At 41.7% G+C, this 21980-nt stretch overlaps 1 protein-coding gene across 1 annotated transcript in view; it reads right to left on the reverse strand.

The window, feature by feature from the left end:
* Positions 1 to 21980, reverse strand: part of ARFGAP3 (ARF GTPase activating protein 3) — a 45492-nt gene that overhangs the window by 19977 nt on the left and 3535 nt on the right. Inside the window, exons 2-10 of the mRNA XM_015241679.3 lie at positions 20592 to 20710; positions 16204 to 16276; positions 13737 to 13868; positions 12691 to 12774; positions 9440 to 9524; positions 5691 to 5750; positions 4024 to 4070; positions 3298 to 3440; positions 26 to 154 (exon numbers count right to left, since the gene is read on the reverse strand). Of these exons, the coding sequence (XP_015097165.2) occupies positions 26 to 154; positions 3298 to 3440; positions 4024 to 4070; positions 5691 to 5750; positions 9440 to 9524; positions 12691 to 12774; positions 13737 to 13868; positions 16204 to 16276; positions 20592 to 20710 (872 nt within the window). The remainder of the gene's footprint in view (positions 1 to 25; positions 155 to 3297; positions 3441 to 4023; positions 4071 to 5690; positions 5751 to 9439; positions 9525 to 12690; positions 12775 to 13736; positions 13869 to 16203; positions 16277 to 20591; positions 20711 to 21980) is intronic.

Consider the following 21980-nt stretch of genomic DNA (forward strand, 5'->3'; position numbering starts at 1 on the left):
TCCAAGAAAGCAGAGTCTTACATACCTTCTGCAGTTTCCAAATCCCATGCCAAGTCTCTCTGATTCTACCTTTTTTTTGCCACTCATGTTCATCTTTTCATCTTTCTTCATCTGAATTTCAAGATCCTTATAGGCTAATCGTAACGATGAAACACTGCCAGAAAAACCAAATGCTCCTTAATTTAGCTTTAATTCTGTGTTCTTAAGTTAAAATACTAAGGATATTACACATGTCACTCATACTTCTGGCTTTGTGTTTCTTTCCATGATGAACAATTATGAAGGCAAGTTGGCATTTTTTCCTAAAGTTCTTTTATGAGTAGATGCTCAGGAAAATTTGAATGAGTTTACAGCCACTTTTTGGATGCAACTGAACCTACGTTACTGTTTTGGTTTATATTGCCTATAATCAGATAATAATAATTCATGCTACCTATTATAGAGTACACAGAAATTATTTCTATACAGGATAGTAAGGAGCAGAATTTCTTACTCAGCCTAGTATTTTATCCCTTCCATGTCACATATCAAAACTATTAGGTTAGTCTCACTGGTTTGCTTTGGTTAAAGATAAAATATACATAAATCTGACTTTAGAAATAGATAGATTAAGAAGATTACTTCATTGCAAAAGGATTCTTCAGTTTACAAGAAAGTCTCCCTGAGGGTCTCTTTATGGACTCAACCTCTGAGAGCATTTAAAATGGACTGGTCACTCCTCAGCTCCACCAGGCAGAGACTCGGCCTCTGTCTATTAAATATCTGTGACAATAATGCACCCGGGGGAGAGATGTGGCAAACATTGTCCTTTACCCTCAGGTTTCTAAAAATGCTGTAAGAACTTGATTTTTCTAAAGAAAAGCAGGCCTATATTAGCAATAAGAAGAGTATTTTATCATGTTAGCAAGATAGCAACAAAACTTCAGGACCTCGAAAAATGATACACCCACCTTATCAGGATTTCTAAGCCATCATCCATTTTATAAAATTGTGTAAAATATCATGAACTCCTCATAGGACAGACACTATATGAATTCCATTATAATATAAATACATTTCTCTATAGTAAGAGGGGATGACAACAGAATTTCTTACTAGGAAAAAATCTTGTTTTTGCTGTTTTGTTCCTTAATGAGTCAAGCAGGATTTCTGTTTTGCTTTAATCTAGCAGTTTGTTTTCTTTCCTATTATTCCTACAGATCAGGTAATACAATATACCCACATTATTGCTCGGAAAATAAATGATACTCCTTCAAAGTATAATTTTTGGAGGAAAACAACAGATCTGTTTAAAATCATGAACAGATACACCTGTGGTAACAGAGTATCCCGAAAACGAATGAACAGGAATGAAAAAGTTCTACTGGAAACACATGAGATGGGAAAATCTTCCTTCTTGGGGTACCTGGCATGGGATTCAGTCTATCCCTCATTAAAAGGGTGTACTTTTATTTAATGATTTTATTTTGGGGGGAGGTAACATAAGTGTTTGTATTTTGAGAGGATATGCCGGGGATTGAACCCAGGACCTTCCTGCATGCTAAGCATGTGCTCTACCACTTGAGCTATACCCTCCCCCTAAAAGTGTGCACTTTAACACCCAGGCCCTGGAAGCACTAATGGAATTAAGAAGTCCGGACTCCGTGCAGGGAGCCCTCCCAGCCCCGGCTCACAGGAGGGCTTGCAGACACTCAGGTCAAGTGCAGGGAGCAGCTCTGCCTCCTCTGACCAGCTGTGCACACGGACACCTTGGAGGATGGGCTGAGAAACCACCACACGGGGAGGGTCAGGCTACTGCACTGAGAGCTGAGTTTCACAGTCTGAGTAGACGAGAAACTGCTCCTGACAGCTAAGTGAATGCAAATAACTTTATTTACAGCCATCAGGAAACTGAACTTGCAGGAGACTAACAGAAAACACGGGCACCTTCTCCGAGCTGGCACGGCACTGGTTTGGGGAAACTGAGCTGTGGTGGGTCAGAGTGGGAGTGTGGCAGTTAGGGTGCGGAGGTGAAGCTATTCTGAAGTTCCTAAATCAACTTCATAAATACCCCCAGGATTTGCACCTTCGCTTTTGTGCTGTGTTAAACAGTCCTGATGGAAGATGCAAGTTAAGGGTGCCACGTGGTGTTTCTACCATTAATACTCTAATTTCCATCCACGTGATGTGCAGGGAGGGAGCTGCCGCTTTCTGGATTCTATGCCTTTTGTTCGGATCAGGCAGGGATTTTAAACGTTCGCTGGGAAAATCTTATACATGAGCGACCTGGACAGAGCCCACTTCCAAACACACTCAGATTTAACCTTTCCCCTTTTCCAGTGTCAAAAAACCCAGCTAATTTCAAAATGTAGAATAGATAAACAAGATTATACTGTATAGCACAGGGAAAGATACACAAGATCTTGTGGTAGCTCACAGTGAAAAGAATGTGACAATGAATATATGTATGTTCATGTATAACTGAAAAATTGTGCTCTACACTGGAATTTGACACAACATTGTAAAATGACTATAACTCAATGAAAAAATGTAAAAAAAAAAGTCATCGCCACAAAAACCCCCCGAAAACCCCAGCTAAATCAAAGAAATTAGTGAAGAACTAGAAAAAAGTGAAGTCTGTGACAACTCAGTAAATTTTACAAAGCATTTCAAATCATACTTAACCTAAATACAGTTTAGTGCTGCCCCCTATGTTCTGTGAGTTCAATGATGATGAGAAATCAGCAACAATTTCATACAATATGTGGTTTTTGTGGCCAGTTTCTTTGTTAACACAAACTTTTCAAGATTTATCCATGCTATAGCATGCATCAGTACTTTATTCCTTTTTATGGCCAAATAATATTCCACTCTTTGTTTATCCATTCACTAGCTGATGGACACTGGGATTGTTTCTGCTTCCTGGCTATAGGGATTAATGTTCCTGTGAACACATGTACAAGTTTTTGTGCAGATGTGTGGGTGTATCTTTTAATTTCTCTGGGTATGTACTTAGGAGTGGAGTTGCTGGGTCACGTGGTAACTCTGTGTTTACAGTCCCACCAGCAAAGCATGAGGACTCCAGTTTCTCTACCTGCCACATAACTTTAGCAGGAACTGATGGCTGCCCTCCCTCACCTAGTCTCTCCTGCCAATCTACACATTCCTGAGGTATCAGTTTTCATAGAACTAAATTCTGCAGTATCTTCCTCACACACATATGTAAAAATAAACGGCGTTTGGAAAGCAGATCTCGGAGTTCTTTAATTGACAGTTTTAGTCACTGGAAACGTATTACTTTGACTCAATCAAACTTACATTGATTCTTCCTTAGGTGCCGCCCTGGCCGGAAGGTCTTCCTGTTCCTTCATTTTATCTACAGCTTGGGCTTGTTTTTCAATTTCATTAAAGCATGTATTCGCCAGTTTCTGGGCTCCCAAACTTCCTTTTTTGGCCCCAAGCTAGAAAATACAGTATAAGATTACATTCTACCCCAACTGTTTGGAAACGTTTGCAACAAGAGCTAACGTGCACTGAGGGGTATTACCTCGTCCTCGAGACTCTATGAGATTGGCATTATCATCATCCCCAGATGACAGATGAGGACCTGAAGCTCTTGTCATTAAGTGACTCAGCCAAGATCACATGGCCAGCAAGTGATAGGGTCAGGATTCAAACCCCGAGCCAGCCTCCAGAGCAGGGGCTCTGAAAGGAACCACGGCATCTGAGCTCTAAACCAATGACAACCCCCCAAGATGACCAGATGGCATCACTTTTAGAAACGTAAACACGACAGAAACTCCCAGGGAGCCTCTGATGGCTTTTTCCAGACTTTTGTCATTGACAGAGAAATGTTAAACACTCATTCTAGAAAGTCTTCACTAAGCATAACGTTCACCACATTGAACAAAAAACGCTTTTCATCAGAGCAACACGTTATAATATGGCTCGCAATAAATAAAAGTAACATGACAAAGGTGGCTTTCTTGAGCACAAAAGCCATGCTAGAGCTCGACTACCAGATATTTTATACATAATACTCACTCCTCGTTTAGCTTGATTTGGTTTCTTTTTTATGATAGAGGAAACTTCTGTGAAAAAATAAAAAGTAGAAAGTCAGACCAATGGAAATATATAATTTTTTTTAGTATATCTTTAAAAAAATTCTAAGGTACTGTGTATTATTATTTAAGAGACTATAACGTTTTCCACATTAGTTTGTCATCCAAAAGACTCACATATACGGGTGTATTTTAGGTTAACAGAGCTTCACCAAAATGGAGTCCTCAGGATTTCCATGTAGCATCCAAACTCAGAGAGCAACAAAAAGTAAGGAGCCTGAGCTCACCTCATTCATCATTTCCTCAGGAGCACTTCTTATGCATATTAGAATGAACTACGGGAAGGATATAGCTCAGTGGTAGAGCATGTGCTTAGCATACACAGCATACACGAGGTCCTGGGTTCAATCCCCAGTACCTCCATTTAAATCAGTAAATAAATAAATAAATACCTGAATCCACCCCCCCCAATTAAAATAAAATAAATTGGAGGGAGGGTATAACTCAAGTGGTAGACAGTATGCTTAGCATGCGTGAGATCCTAGGTTCAATACCCAGTATCTCCTCTAAAAATAAATAAATGAATAAACTTAATTACCTATGCCTCAAAAAAAATAAATAAAAAGAAAATTTAAAAATAGAACAAACTCTCCTATTAATCTCTACTCCTCAAAAACTTTCAAAATTATTTTAAAATACAAAGTTAGCCAGGCATTATGTACACAACTAAAGGTCAATGAAGGGCTTTCCTACCCAGACCTACATACAGACTTTATCTTATCATATTAACCAGTGAGAAACATAAGACATTCCATCTTTTGGTAGCATTACTTTCTAAATTGTACAAAAATACATGATGCTTTTAGATAAGTTTTCTTAAAAGTCGTTTTCTGGGTAAATTTTAATCATAGATTATAGATCCTCTGTTTTTAGAATTATACTTAAGAGACCTAGTAAGAATAAAATTTTATTTTTTCTTACAAAGATGAGAATGTGCTTTAATAGGAAAAGATAGCATAAACCACAAACAACCAGATTAAAATTTATAGTCCTAATGAGAGAATAACATCATTACATTTCAAGTGTAAAAAAGACATCCATGGAAATTTTCCTTTTCCTCACTTTCTTTTAGATCTGTAGTGTAGTCACGTAATCTGCTCCCAACCTCCTGCAAGTCTATTATTACATGATGAAAACACCTGGGACATTTCTAATAGTTTAGTTATTTTTCACCAAAGCAAATGCTTTCCAATTAATGTGGTGTAATGTACACTAACTTCAGGTTATAATTCCCTGATGATGAGAAATTAGAGATTAAATTCACCTATGATAAAATCAGAAAGAGAAAGAAACGTTAAGATTTCTTGAGTGACTAGGAACGGTGTGGCTGCTCTGACTTCTGCTTGTGCTGGAAAGTAAACCAGCAAATCAAAAGCATCCACAGCAACTTCGCTGGGTACACAGATGGCTGCATTTCACAGTCATCAACCTGGCTGAAGGAGAACAGCATTTTTCGCTTAAATAAATCTCATTAACAGATTACATGATGCCATATTATTCTGTAAGTTCTAGGCAGAAGGCAAAGACAGGATTCATTTTTCTTGATTAAATATCACTCTCTAAATCAGAATATAGGGTAATGCATATCACCTAAAGCAGCCTTTGCTGGTACATTAAGACCTTCCACGCTTGGTCCTTGTTCTGGTCCACCTGAAAGTTAAAAAATATTGATATTAATGTAGAAAACTGACTCACCAAACGTGCTTTTGAATATGTAATACATTCCATTTGCTCAGGACTGCATACCTTATCCAATTCTGTCAATGGTTGCCTTTTTTTCAAGCTCCTTATTCTATCATTTTAAGAGTTTTGAATTAAAAGCCCATTAAAATAAAAGTGTACTTTGTATCCAGTTGCTTTGTAGAATAAAAATGTTAGTGGTCTCCTTCACCAATATCATTTGGAATTCTACCTTACGATCTAGTGCTTTAAAGTAAGCTGTTCTGAGACACCTAGTACATATGTGGACCATACACCCAATATATATTAACACTTGGAAATTCTAATACTAATTATATCAATGATAAGACACTTAAATTTTCAGTTGGAAAGAAACCTGCTCTGTTTTCTAGTTTACCTAAAAAATGAGCCTGGTTAGGAATTTCATCAAGGTTTTTTCTTAATTTTAAATTTTATTCATTACTTTAAAAATAGATAAACAAAATGTAGTATATTTATGCAATAGCATATTATTTGGCCACAAAAAGAAAATAAATACTGACACATGCTACAACATGGGTGAACCTTGAAAAAATTACACTCAGCACAAGAAGCAGTCACAAAAGATCACGTATTATGATTCCACATATATGAAGTGTCCAGAAGAGGCAGATCCTTAGAGACAGAAAGCAGACTAGTGGCTGCCAGGGGCTGGGGGCAGGGGCAGGGGCAGGGAGAGAGTGGGGAGTGACTGCTAATGGATAGTGGTTCCTTTTGGGGCTGCTGAAAATGCTAGGAAATTAGGTAGCAGTGATGGTAGCACAACCTTCTGAATATACTAAAACCCACAAAATTGTACACTGTAAAAGGGTGGACTTTATGGTGTGCAAATTATATCTCAATAAAGCTGTTATTTTTAAAATTACAAGTCCAAATGGGGGGAGGGTATAGCTCAAATGGTAGAGCACATGCTTAGCATGCATGAAGTCCTGGGTTCAATCCCCAGTATCTCCTCCAAAAATAAACCTAATTATCCCCCCAAAATAAAATAATTAAATAATAAATGAATAAAAAAATACAAAAATATAAAATGTTTAAAAAAATATTAAAAAAAAAGGCAAGCCCAAGAGTGGTTTAGAGGGAACTCAAGTATTCTATTTTTATAAATCCGTGAAAAGGTAAACGTCAGTTAAGGCATTTAAATAGGCAAAGCAGGATGAGTGAGAAGATGACACTCTGTAGAAAAAGAGCTGACAACACGTTTGTTAATGACCTGCGATGGGCCAGGAACTGCTCTGGGCACTGGAGAGACAGCGGTGAACAAGAACACAGAAGTGGAGTATTTCAGGCCACATATTCTACTTGTTAAAACTCTTTTGTTCTCTCCTTTTCATTGTGTAATCCTGAAACTTACTCAAGACTGTGCCTTGTCATTCGATGCTAACAGATGAAATTCTAGGTTAAGCCTTGAGATAACAAGTCTCCCTAACTCTCCACTGCTTAGGAAAAATTTCAGAGGGAGAAGAAAGAGGAAAGTTGTTGCAGGTGCAGAAGGAGATGGAATTCTAAACAACAAAACCTTTCAGGAGAAATTCTTCAGCTAAGAATGCAGATTCTAATAGATTTACAAGAATAAAATCTTGTTCTGTATTTAGTGATCTTAGTTTTCTGTTAGTAAAAGAAGCTGAGACATCTGGGCTTCAGAAGTTACTAGGACTTCCTGTGGCAGGTAACCTTCAATCTCAGAAGGCCTTTTATGCTAATAAGTTGTCATAGTAACAATATTCAAATTATCACCTGTACTTGCAGAGGGTACAAAGCCCACCTTTTCTCTAGTCAGGAGAGTGTCGGAATTGTTTTTTTTTCTTCTCTCCTTTGGATAATGAGCAACTGATCAATAGCTCAAGGAGTTTCCTTAAGAAAAGTCTCTCTGGGGGAGTGCGCAGCCCAGGAAAGAGACACACGATGAACATTCAAGCTAACGGACATGGTGATTCCCAGAGCTGAGATGTGCTGCACAAGAGGAAGACAATATACATGAACATGGCTGTGGCGGGACATGCCTCTCTGAGGAGAGGACTCGGAGCTGGGACCAAAGAAGAGGCGGCCACGTGACGACCAGAGGCAAGATTTCCATTCCAAGTAAAAAAACAGAAAGCAAACAGAACCAAAGGGCCAGCACAGTGCAAGCCTCAGAAATAAAAAAACGCAACTCCACCGAGAAATGTGTAAACGTCTTCTCTGCAGGCATTTAGAGTCACATGCATAAAAAAAGAAATATGAAAGAAAACTCACTGGTTGCAAATCATACAAAAACCAGCCATGTCGCGGTTGTTTGCAAGGAAAGAAAATTTTGTCCATATATGAATTGTAAATGTTTATCACTGGTCTTTAAAGCCCATCTTTGGAACAGAAATGTTACATTTCTGGTGGCTGGATTTATTAATGAGGCTTGAATATGCAGGAAGGCTTCCCCATCCAGGATGACAGAACAGCCCTGCCCGCATGTCTTCCAGTACCTTCATGCTTTCATGTTTTATACTTAACTCTCCAATCCACCTGAATTTAGCTTGGTGTAAAGAATAAAGAAGGAATTCTGCCTTGTTTTACTATTTTTTCCAAAATGCTGGACACTCGTCCCAACTCCACTCATTGTTCCCCAGGACGCAAAATGTTCCTATCCTGATTCACTGACAGTCCTACTCCTGGACCAGTAAAATGAAAAACAGGCGCCTGAAAATCTGCTGTTTGATGGCATCTCAGACACTCCCACTCTTATACCTGTAATTCAACACAAATGAAATGACTTCATTTCTCACCACAAGCTCCCTGACTCCACTCTCACGCAGAGCTGAATTTACAAGAATAAAATCTTGTTTTACACTTAGCTACCTCCGTTTTTCTGTTAATAAAACCAACTGAGAGTCTCTTCGTGGACTCTTTACTTGATAAATGCCAATTATTCTCCAGCCCTCCAGCAAAATCCTTGCCAGAAACTGCCACAGCTCTATCACCCAGTCTTAAGGTTGGCGACTGTCCAGTCCTTCCTGCTACACTAAGTTCCTCAAAGCGGTTCCAGGTTCAACTCACACGAGCCAGCACTTCCGAGGGTCCCACCCACAAGTTCACTGCTTAGTCGTCAAATGTTAACGTTTTTGTTGTTAATTCACACTAACATTCTGGGTAACAAAGAATGCTCAGTTTTAAAACAGAAAGTGTTTTGATCCATGTTATATCACATGAGCAATTTTTTAAATGTAAGCAACTGATGTAAGTATGTTTACAATAAATGTAATCCTATAATAAAGCTGCCAAATGTTAATCGTTAGATATCAACTATTTACAGAATAGTTTTTTAAATTGAGATCTTGTTTCCTGATTTTAAAAGTAACATATACTTATTATAAAAGTTCAGTCACTTCAAAACTATATTAAGTTTAAAGTAAAAATCCTCAGTAATTTCATTCTCCAGTGAGCAATGTGATGTTAACTGTGTGTATGATTTTGGTCTTGTTTTTTACAAACATGAGATCATATTCCATGTTCAGCAATCTTTCATCCCCACTTTATAATCGATCATGGGCATCTTTCCCTGTTAAATGTGAGGGTCTCATCTTCTAGTAGTTTCATGGCATGCCAGTGAAGCGTAGGACAAGTAACAGGCCACTTCTCAGGGCTACCTTCACTGTCTGCTGGAGCAGCATCCACGTCCCGCGGTGTCAGGGATGGTTCAGGTTGTGCTGATGCCCACCCTGGGCCACTCACCTGAAGTGAGGGGAGAAAAGTCATTGGCAGCAGAGCAAGAAAAGTCTTAAGAAACAAATCAGAACAGGGTTGGAAAACCTAGTAATTTAGACAGTCACCTTCTGAGTACCTGGATTAGTGGGAAGGAAGGATAATATTAAAAATTATCTATTCTTAAGATACCTGCACCCCAGTGTTCACAGCAGCACTGTATACAGCAGCCAAGACATGGAAACAACCTAAATGGCCATCAAAAGATGATTGGATAAAGAAGTTGTGGTATATTTATACAATGGAATACTACTCTGCCATAAAAAGAATAAAATAATGCCATTTGCAGCAACATGGATGGACCTAGAGATCGTCATTCTAAGTGAAGTAAGCCAGACAGAGAAAGAAAAATACCGTATGATATAAAAAAAAAAAAAGACACTATGAACTCATCTACAAAACAGAAACAGACTCGCAGACATAGTAAACAATCTTATGGTTACCGGGGAAGTGGGGTGGGAGGGGATAAATTTGGGAGTTTGAGATTTACAAATGTTAACCACTATATATAAAAATAGATTTTAAAAAAGTTTCTTTTGTATAGCACAGGGAACTATGTTCAATATCTTGTTATAACGTTTAATAGAAAAAAATATGAAAATGAATATATACATGTATATGCATGATTGGGACACTGTGCTGTACACCAGAGACAGACACATTGTAACTGACTGTACATCAATAAAAAATAAATAAAATTAAAAAAAAGAAAAAATTATCTATTCTTAAGTCTCTGTTTCAATGCTCAAATTCCTCAGTTTTCTTTTTTTAAATAAAAACTTTATTGCACAATGATTTCAGACTTACACAAACGTGGCAAAGATGATAGTTTCCACATACTCTTCACCCAGCTCCCTCTAATGTTAAAATACCCAGGGTACATTTGTCCAAACTGAGAGTTATCATTGGTACAATATCAGCTAAACTCCAGACTTTATTCGATTTCATCGATTTTCCCACCAATGTCCCTTTTCTGTTCCAGGACCCACTCAGGAGCCCGCACTGCACCCGTCACGTCCCCTCAGTCTCCTCTGCTTGGTCACCGTTTCTCAGACTTCCCTTGTTTTGGGGACCTTGAAACTTTTGAAGGGGACTGATCAGGTGTTCTGAAGAAAGCCCCTCTGGTGGGTTTGTCTGATGTTTTCTCACAACCAGACTAGGCCTGAGGGAAGAATACCAGAGAGGCAGCTCACTGCCTCCCGCCTACACGACTGAGCACCGGTGACGCCAGCTCCCATCCTTGGTGAGGGTGCTGCCTGCCCGTCTTTGCCCTGCAAAGTCACCGTTCTCCCCTTTCCATCCTCCAAGTCCTGGGAGGAGAGTCACTAAGTCCAGCGACATGCAAGGGGAAGGGGAGGGGTGGAGACGTATATGTATGACTTGGAATTTTTCTCTATGGGAGACTGTGCCCCCCACACACTTATTCAATCGTCTATTTATAACAGTATGGACTCATGGATATTTATTTATTCTTTGGATTACAGCCAAAAGGTCATTATCTATTTTGTTGTTCAGATTGTTTCCACTTTGACCGTTGGGACCTCTTTCAGGCTGGTTCCTGAGTCCTTTAGACACGTGCGCATCCACTCCCTCAGCCCCGGCCTCCTAGCACATCCCGACCTCTCGCTCTATAAGGTGCTCCAGGCTCACCCGCCCCAGGAGCCCCAGTCCTAGGATCTGCCATCTCTTCACAGGTAGCCCTGGTTCCTCTTACTGGAGAATGGCATTCAGAAACCAAGATACGGGTGTTGGGTGTGACTGTTGTGCGGGGAATCCTGTCTCTGGGCCTCTTAGTGGACAGAGCTAGGTAATATACTTACGTGTGTACACACACATCTATAATTAGTTCTCCATCGTGTGTGTGTGTGTGTGTATATACACACACATGCGTATATATACACACACAGGGACACACTAAAGTGAACTAATGCATACTAATGTCTCCAACTCTAATCCACACCAAACTGTTCATCTCTCCCCTCTTTTTAGCCCATCATTTCTATTGTTAACATTTCTCCGCTACTAATCACAGATATTCTATATCCAGCTCTGTATTAAACACCAGCAGCAGATCACAACAGAGCGCCTTATGTTTTCTTCTTGTTCTGTTCCCATCTTGTTTGATTACTGCTTTGAGTAACTATTAACTCTGTCAATAATAACATGCACGTAATATACAAATTATATTAGCCAAAAAAAACAAGGTTTAGCAATTTCTAACAACTTCACGCAATTTTTACTTGAAAATTAGTTAAAGAAGGACTGAACAGCAGTTAAGCAGATATTGCCCCTACCCCAGCAGGACTGGAGGAGGCAGGGCCGCTAACAGAACATCCGAGGCTCTGAGCCTGGGCTCGCACACATTTCCTCACAGGCCCAGTTAGTAAATATTTTAGGCTTTGCAGGTCTTATGTTCCTTGATCTAAGCGGTTTGGGGAAAATCTACAAAAGGACCATGGATTATTGTTACTGGCACTATCGGACTACAACGATGAGGCTAAGGAAACAGCACTTGTTGAAGGCTTCCTCTGTGCTAGATACCAGTGCCTTTCCTCTGTGTTAACTCATTTCATCCTCACAGTAACCTTGAGATATGTTCTACAGACACAGCGAGATCAGGGAGATGAGATTCAATCTCCTTTTAGAATCTGTCTTCATTCTTTGTCAATCCTAAAGCTCTGAGCTGCAGGAAGACTGGTAGGCGGGCTTTCTCAGCCTCCCAGGGAGCGAGGAACAGGGGATGGGATACCTTCCAGCCAGCAGTGTGTGGGCAGAAGTGCCATGTGGTGTGCTACCCCTGGACTGTGAAAGATAGGGCACTTGCTTTCCTGATGTCTGCCCTCCTCCCACTGGCTGGGAAAGGTCATAAACTGGAGCAGCCACTCTGGACCCTGAGACGGAGCCACACAAAGAGAACAGCAAAATAAATACCTCGGTCAACCCTGGACAGCTGACCCCTGAACTGCTGGTGGGAAATTAATTTCTACGTGAAGTGACTATATTTCAGGTTGCCTGCTGTAGCCGCTTAGCCTGCTACCTAATGGAAACATTTTAAATATATGCCCTTTATAACTTCATGTTTATAATTTTACATCTGAGAAGCATACTTTAAAATTATGTAGAGTGTAACACATACCTCAGGAGAAGCATGGGAGGCAAAAAAATCTTCCTCCTTCGGTGGCGGCGACAAAGGCGGAACCACACAACTGTCGAGCCACAGCTGGAACAAAATCACAAGCGCTGCTCAGCACCTCACCTGCTCTAAAGGGTTTTATTTAATACCCTTCACTCCTTTTCTAGAGACAGATTTGCTAATGATTCGTACTTTCCATTACTGTAAAGTCAGTAACAGGCCCACACGGGGCCCTGAGCACATCTTCGTAATGTATCAAGCCAGTAACTTCCAGGACAAACCTTCTGGAAGATAAACACCAGCTCCCAAGTCATTTCTGAGAAGGAAAGACGAGCTTCACACCTGCTAAGTGCAGGCTCCAAAGTACAGCCGAGCCTCGTCATCTGGATTCCGTATTTGCGAATTCGCCTACTTGCTACAATTTACTTGTAGCCCCCCTGCCTGCCATCCTGCGGGGACCCCTGCAAAGCAGCGGAGAATCTGTCCCCCGAGGTGAACATTCCCAGCTGAGGCTGAACAAGGCAACGTCCTGCCTCATGTTTCAGCTCCTGCTGTCCTTTCTGCAGTCTATTTAGCGACACGCTTTCCATGTTTCTGTGCTTTTTGGTGGTGATCTTATTGTTTAAAATGGGCCCCGAGTGCAGCGAAGCACCCCCTCGTGTCCCCAGACACACGAAGGCTGTGACCAGCCTTACAGAGAAGACACAGCCTTCACTCAGCTTCACTCAGCAGGGGCTGTAGTGCTGTTGGCCATGAGTTTAGTGTTACTGAGTCAACAACAGATACTAAATAAGGTGTCTTTAAACAGAAATACACGTAAAAAAGGCTACGGGGTGAGTATTGACTGTATTTCCGCAGGAGAGGGGCCGCAGCACGCACTGCTCCGTGTTCACAGGACCTCGCTGAGAGTGACCGTGAACCCATCATACGTTCTTCCTCATAAGAGAATCGGCTGGAACGTTCTACTGTTTGGGATGAAAGCCCCCTTCTCCACCGCGATGAGGGTCTGTGTGAAAGGACCCCCACCCCCACGGCCCCGCAGCGCTTACATCAGTGCCGTGCTTCCGGGTTGCCTGGGAGGCCAGCGACTTGATTCTCTCCCTGTAGAGCTGGGCCGCGCGGCTGTTGTACTTGGCATTGGTGTCGTTGGTGGCACACCCGTGTTGATGGAAGAAGGAAGACTGCAGAGGAAAGTACGTGGGGAACAGCAACACCGCATTAACCAACATGTGATCAAAAATGTTACTGCATGTTACGAATGATTTTTTGAACAAACTAGTGAAAACCAAAATAATTTAAATCATGAAAAATTTGAAAACACATTTTTCCTTCTAAAAGGGGTAATACCCCCACAGACCTGGGATTGATCATCTGGTGAAAGTGGACATGAGACTTGCATTAGCAAATGAAATCACTGGCCCGTCTTTGCTCCACTGAACCACCTCCGCCGTCCTGAATGTTATTTAGGGGGATGCTCTCCACTCAGGGCTACTTTTAACTCATGAGGGATTCATTTCAATTTGGATTCCAGTAAACTGGAATTTCTGACAAGCGGGTCAGGAGCCATGCTCTCATCTTCTTCAGCACTATTTCCTCATTAGGGGAGACCACAGCACAGGCATGGTGATAAAAAAGATGTTTAAACAATCAGAGAAAACTGCTTTCAAACGCCTCTCAAAGGTTCCATGTACAGTCATGAATTATAGTGTTCACATCTTAAAATAAAGCAAGTGTTTTAAAAACCTGTGTGAGCAATTCTTTTATTAACCCAACTGGATGAAAAATGGTACAGAGCACACACAGGTACCAGATCCTAAGTCCTCTGCGGGCACCACCCCACTAAATCATCAGAGCAACACTATCAGTCACAGTTTACAGACGGGGAAACTGAGGCAGCAGGTGGACAGCTTGCCCAACGTCACATGGGTGAGTAAGGAGCAGGGCTGGCACTCAGACCCAAGCAGGATGGTCCCCGTTCCGCTGCTTGAGCCCAATAACCACTGACTGACCCCTCCCCACCCCAGTCCCCCGACCTCCGCTGGCTGAGATGAGAAAGCTGCTCTCTGGAGATGGGTGGGGGCCTCTGCAACCTTAGGAAGGCTTAGAAATGAGGACAGATACAATCAAACCCACGGTTTAGGTTGGAGAACAAGTTTGTGGACATAATGACAATGGGCAGGGGTTTCGAATAACATGCTTGAAATACTTAAGGCACGCATTCTCAACAGGGGACAAAAATTGTTTCTTGGAAAGTGAAAAAAAAAAACAACTTAGTTATTACAGTAGCTTGGAGCCTTCCAAAGATCACTCGTACTGACAAAATCATATTCCTTAGTATTTAATTTCTCTCACTATGGAAAAAATGAATCTAATTTAAGTTTAAAATAAGCTAATTGATTAATTTAAATTCAATTTTTCTGCTTAGGGAACAATAATATGGTATTTTGAAAACTACTATTTTAGATTTACAATTTTAATTTTAAATATTTAACTGATACAGATATAATTTTGATTTGAAATGTGTGCAAATTTGATTTCTTGTACTTTGAATGTTTAATGGCATGTCTGAAGGAATTCTGCTTACTCAATCTACACTATTTTGGCATACCATTATAAATATATTTTTGTATTTTATAAATATGTAATGGTATTTTTGTTTGTTTGGTTTTTTTGAGGTGGGAGGTAATTCGGTTTATTCATTTCATTTATTTATTTTTAATAGAAGTACTGGGAGTTGAACCCAGGCCTAAGCATGTGCTCTACCACTGAGCTATACCCTCCCTACCTTAACGGTATTTTAGATAAAGGGTGATTTTGCTAGCTAGATTTGTAGGGCTGCCACTTGGGTATTTTAGAAATCAGATATACTGAGTTTGTAAATGAAGTTTAAAATGTTTGAGGATCCTTAGTTAGGGTTGTAAATGGGGTTAAGGAAATTTGCTCTTGTAAAATTATAAATTAATTAAATACTTTAAAAAGTTACTTTTTACACAGAAGTTACTAAGTTTATAAATTGACATATGATATTTATGTGCTATATTTGAAGATTTGGAAAGTAGGTTTTTTAATTTGTAGATTTAATAAATTAAGTAAAATTGAGATGAAAGAAGCTGGAAGCATTCCATCTGAGAACAAAAGTCACCCTCAGGCATTAAAAAGCCATACTGTCATAAAGAAGCCTCCCAGGTCCTCCGCATCATCATTTCCTGTTTTAATTTCTTCAAAGCACTTATCAACACCTGTTATTTTCTTGTTTATTTACTTCTTTAATTGCTCTGTCTCTGCCTGTGGGAGGGGTCTCATTTGTCTATCACTGTATTCTAATCCAGAGCTTTGTGTTTATTACATTTTTAATAGATTTCTGGAAAAACAAGCCAGTTGGGTCGTCCAACTCCTCAGCCCACCATGCCTTTCTGTTGTCCAACAGGGCCTCCCAAGTTCTCTCGTGCAAATGTGAACTCCTTTCCTAGTGCAGCACACACGCACACAAGAAGGACACGGCTGAGATGAACTTACTGCATTGGCATTTCCTCCAACTTGCATGCATCGCAGTTGAAACCAAGACCAGTTAGAATCCAACTCCGTAGATCTAAACGGAAAGAATATTCTTAAATGTTACTACTTTTTCCTCCCAGAATCAAGCCACTAAACTTTTGAGAATAAGGTTTCCTTGCTCTTCAGGATCCTAAAGAATTCCGAGTTTGTGCTGACAGTGACAGATGCTTCCAGGATGCTGGGTCAGGGCAGCTGATACAAGCCACTCCTGGCCCCTCTCACCCTTCCTAGAAGACAAGGCTCCAGCTCTTGAACATAAAAACTAATTGTTCTTGAACTGACCTCTCTCTCATAACACTGGAATTTCAAAATAAAAGGTTTTGATGAGAATGGACTCTGAATATAGTCAACCTGAGGAAGACACGTGAACTGTGTATCGGCTTCCATTGCTACACGAGGCGGCGGCTCCTTGCAGGTTGCTTCTTACCTTCTATTTAGATTAAGAGCTGTACAGAAGGTAAGAGTCAGTGACAGCGCTAAGAAGAAAGTAAACCACGGAAAGCAAGAAAAGCTGAAGAATTAGTTTCACTTTACCAGAACTGTTCGTTTTCAGCATTAGTCATTTTCAATTTGGTTCGAAGAACGAGTCACATTATCACTGATGCTAAAACAGTTACAATTTAAGACAATTCACAAAACTATTTCATTTGCAAAGATTCACTTGTCCAGGATTGTATTAATAAAATTGATGGGTTCATTTTCCAAATTTACATTCTCTTACGAATGCACCTCAGATAATTGTGAAGCTTGAGACAAACAGGTTTTAATTCAGAAAATTTAAAAGTAACATTTAAAATGAAAAAGCAAACAGAATTGCTCCTGTTAACAAGTCAGGTAAATGATAAAAACGGATTTACCATAACTTCTACAATCCTTATGAGTCAAAACATAACCTCCTTAAAAACTGCATGAACTAGCTTCACTAATGGCTGCTACAGTTAGTACTTTTTTTGTACGTAGAGCAGAATGAATCTCACAAATAAACCTGACAAGGTTATCACATAATCACATTTTTTAAATGAAGTAAATTACACTGTGATTAATCTAGACTCTTAGAGACAAGCCCAGGACGTTTCCAGGTAGCTATTTGTTTAACTGGCTTGATTGCTTAATATAAGGTCAGGAAAAGTGCTGCCTCTCTGAGCTAACAACATAAAAAGGTGCTCCTCTCACGTGGACTGAGCAGGTACCCAAATGACTCGGATCTGACCATCGTGGACACGTGCTGGGGGCCCACCACCTGCCAGGCTCTGAGTGAGTCCATTTGCTCACTCCTCCCAAGCCCTGTGATGAGCACAAGCCTTCTCATCCCCACTTTCAAGAGAAGGAAACTGAGGCGCAGAGAGGTAAGGAACACGCGCAGAGCTAGCGGGGGATGGCACCAGGATTCAGACCCCCAGGAGTCGGGCTGCAGCGCCCTCGCTCCTAGTGCCCACCCAGCACTGCCTCGTGAATCTCTGGGGCGCCCGCTGCACCCAGGCCCACATCAGCCTTCCCCTCCCACGTACAACCCTCAAGGAGTCAAGTTTAAGTTCCCAGCCTGGCAGTCAATCAAGACCCTCCCAACGTCACACAGATCTTCCCCTCCGACTCTCATTTCCCCTCATTTTCCTATGCATACGAAATCTAGCTGCTAAGCCTTTCACTTTTCCCATCTCTACACCTTTTCTTAAAGTCTCAGCGCTGACTTCCTCTTCCCCAGCCTTGTCTCCATCATCAAAATCTCACCAGATCTTCAAAGTTCACGGCAAATGTTACCTCCTCCTTTAAACTTTGCCTATTATTTTCTAACCAGAGGTAGACACGATGCTTTGTTTCCACCTCTTTATAGTCTGTCTTCCTATTTATGTTGTATTTGAGCCTGTCCCTCCCCCTAGTCCAACAACAGCAATGCATGGACAAGATGGACCCCCTTCACCTGTCATAGCTCATGAAATACTTAATGGCGAACTTGAGAAGAAGCAGAGCTGGAGGGAGGGGGGCCCCAGGAAACTGGGCTGTCACAGGCACTGGGGTGAAGTGCTCCAGCCCTGGGACCTGGTGGGGAAGGGCCAGATGCCTAGGTCCACTCTGTAGTCAGCTCCCAACACAGCTTTGCCATTTCCGTAGACACGTAACCTGCCCTTCCTTTTTGTGGGGCAAAAGCCAGAGGTTATAAATGTTTTCCCTTGCAAAACTGTTGTCTTGAAATTCTACTTAAAAACAACAACAACAACTTTTTAAATAAACATTCCACCCACACCAACTGTTAATGTGTTCATGCCTGGGAAATGGGACTGTGTGTGTGTCCGTGTGTGTGTCTGTGTGTGCAGCTGGCTGGCAAGGGGAGGAGAAGGGAAGGGAGGCGGGGCTCCAGAGGAGCGACTTTCACTTCCTACTTCATATGCTCTGGGACTGTTTGGATTTTTTTCCCCCAATGAACTAATGTTTGTAACTTTTTAAAATCAATAAAAAATGTTTAAAGGGCAGCCCTCCACTTCTCACAAAAAAACCCTTAGTACCTTTATCATGCTTGACTTTCTCGTGTCTAAGTCCTAGATTGACGCCCTTGGGTTACATACACAGTGATTTTTTTTTTAACAGTTGTTTTTGAATTATTTATAAGCATTGTGATTCATACTGTTATATTTATCTAACTTTTAAAAGAGTAGTGATTAAGCCTGCAACAGCCCAAACAGATCCTGCTGTCCGGCCTCAGGCTCTCGGTCAGCCCTCAACTGGGGAACACGTCAGAAAACCACCTGATTTCCTGGAATGGCTTAGCTGGCAGTGTGCTTTGGTGGTGAGGAAAAGGGAGGGCCGGGTTCTACTGGGCAGAACTTAGCAGAGAGGAAGAGGGAAAGTGCACAGGAAGAGAGAAAGGAAGACAGGCAATCACACATTGCCTCGAGTCCAGGCGCCCCGGGGTCTGCGCAGAGCGGGTCACCCCATGTTAACTGGTGACAGTCTATCTGGGGGGAAAGTAAATGAAGAATAAACTTGCCCTGGCAACTAAAGCCCTCGGCATTTGTAAAAAGAGACAAGGCCAGGACGGTGTATTAACAATATACTGGGACCAGCGTCTAAAAGAAAGAAAAGAATACTCTGAAAAGAGATACTCTGAAGCCAGTAAGAACACATAAGAGAACTCCCTTTTCTAAATAATTACCTATGTACTTACACAGCTATGATATTTAGCCCATCATACCTTTATAGAAATTGATTTCTGAGAAAAGAACTCAGGAAAGTACAGTTTTTTCAACTTAATATATGAAAAGAAAATTATGTTATTATTATTATATAGTTTTGTGCCAGCATACAAAATATTACAAATTATAATCAATTTTATCCTCCAGAACAAATGTGCTCTATGGTAATCACGTTGTAATGTCAGTATTTCTTAGTCATAACATAAAATAAAACTGCTTGCCATAATTTCAAACAGACTGCCTGCCTAGCTGGTTCCTTCCCTGGGAAGGGAAGTGGCAGGGAAATAGGTGACTGCCTGGGGGAGGCCAGTCGTACAGAGACGGGGACCCCGGCCTTGGGGCAGCGGTAGGGGGCACCCTGCAGAGGCCACAGCTGTTCAGGCACAGGCCTCACTCAGTTTCTAAGCCCAGAGCCTGGCCAGGGATCCGTGTATTATTTCAGTTTATTGTACTTCACACTAGGGCACTTCTGGCCTCCCACTGGACTGTGGGGCTGTGTCCAGAGGGGCGCCTTTCTCTGGGGCCCACAAAAGCCCCACCGAGGCCTTTGACAGAGGGTCAGAGCAGAGAGAGGGACTTCACAGAAAGGTGCCAGGCAGCCAAGTCTTCAGATTAAGAAAATAAGACTTTCATACTGTAAACATTTGAAACTGCCGCTAAAATTCATGCACAAACCATTCCCCCAGGCTGTGCTATTAGTGTCCTTGGGAGCCAGAGCAGTAGGATTATGCTGGAGGCAAACCCCTGCTGTTAACAAGGGGCCCCCGCCCCCACCCCGTGTTAACCCTCCGCCTGGGGGAGGGTAGGCTGGACCCACTGCTCCTGACTCCCCTTCTACCAGGAGGCCTCAGAGCAAGGCTCCCCTGTGCCTCTGATCATTAGAAGACAATAAAGGAAAAGGAAATACTGTGTCAAACCCTCTATTCTGACTGTGCCTTTGACAGCACTGCCTCAGGTCTCTCACACAGAGCTCTACGGAACGGCAACTGAATAGAAAATAGATCGTTTTCCCAGGTTACTTCATTATGTAAGACTGAAATCTCCATTACTCATAATCAACCTCTCATTTCACTGGACGCCAAAGCAAACATAAAGGAAAAGGGGAGAGAGACCCATGAAACAGTGGAATCACTCCCACACCCCTAGTGATGGAAGACTCACCGGATAAAACTCAAGTGAACACCGAGTGACCGGTGCGACCCCGAGCAGTCGATGCAGAGGAACACTCCGTAGGTTATGCTTGCCCAGCTGGGATTTTTGGCACCGCAGTCGAAACACACCTGAAAGAAAATTTTTAAATTCAGTTATTAATTAATTCTGATTAGCCAAATGAACTATCCTCTGGGCAGTACAGGTTTGGCTTGAAAGCTGCTTCATCATTACAGGTTAAACTGGTTATTAGAAAACACCTCACCTAGTTTTTTTCCCAAAACCTCAAATTTCAATTTATTTTATTACTATATTATATAGAATTACATAGCAGTAGACTATTAATATAATGCATGAATTATATAATAAGTTCTATATTACTGCATATCTGTTATAACACTATGCAGCATGCGTAGTGAAGAGAACTTGGGTGTGCTTATCATCTCAAATATTACTCGTACGTGAGGCATCAACAGGCTTCCTACCAGTCACGTACATGAACCCGAGACAGGAATGTCCCCTGCTCAGCCCCTGGATGGTGGCTTTCTACCAAACGGCAGGCGTTCGTGCATGTCCTCCTCCCCTAGGCCAGAGAAGGAGGGCGTGGTAGCCAGACTCCGAGATGCCCCCTGGGATCCTGCCCTCCTGGTACTCAAGCCCTCACATAATCCCCACCCTCACTTTTCCCAGGTGGGCCTGTGACCAGTGATATGGAAGTGCCAGTATGTCACTTCCAGGATTAGGTCACAAAAGATGCTGGGGTCTCCTTTCTCTCTCTTGCTCTCCCTCCCCTGGATCACTGGCCCTGGGGGACACCAGCTGCCACATCTTGAGGACACGTAGCCCAGTGGAGAGGCTCAAGCAGTGAGGAACCGAGGCCTTTAGTCCAACAGCCAGTGAGGAGCAGAGCCTGGCTGACTACCACGTGAGTGAGCTTGGAGTGGAAACCTCAGCCTTCGGGCGACTGCAGCCTCATGAAAGACCCTGAGCCTCCCTTCCTCAACACTGATGAAGCCAACATTCTTCATCTGATAACAGGAGCATAAAAGTATTTGAAATATACAACGCTTGTCATGGAAATTAATAGTTACTATTAATCAGAGTCAGAACAACAGTTAAAAATAGAGATGTTTTTCATTGTTTTCAGGGGAGGGGGGACACTTTTTAGCCAGCTGAGCCACCCCCAGATTCCTGACCCTCAGAACCTTTGTGAGATAATGTTTTTTCTTTGAAGATGCTGAGTTCCAGGTAATTGGATACATAGCAATAGACACTAATACAGAGAGCTGCCCCTCTATGAAATGCTGTGTCCTTCATGCCTCCTCCACTCTGTCCAGGTCACTTTTATAACTCAGACGCACAGCTCGTAACCAAGGAGTATGCCCTGTCCTGCACTGAGGA

This window comes from Vicugna pacos, chromosome 12 (genome assembly GCF_048564905.1).
Source record: "Vicugna pacos chromosome 12, VicPac4, whole genome shotgun sequence".
Taxonomy (NCBI): domain Eukaryota; kingdom Metazoa; phylum Chordata; class Mammalia; order Artiodactyla; family Camelidae; genus Vicugna; species Vicugna pacos.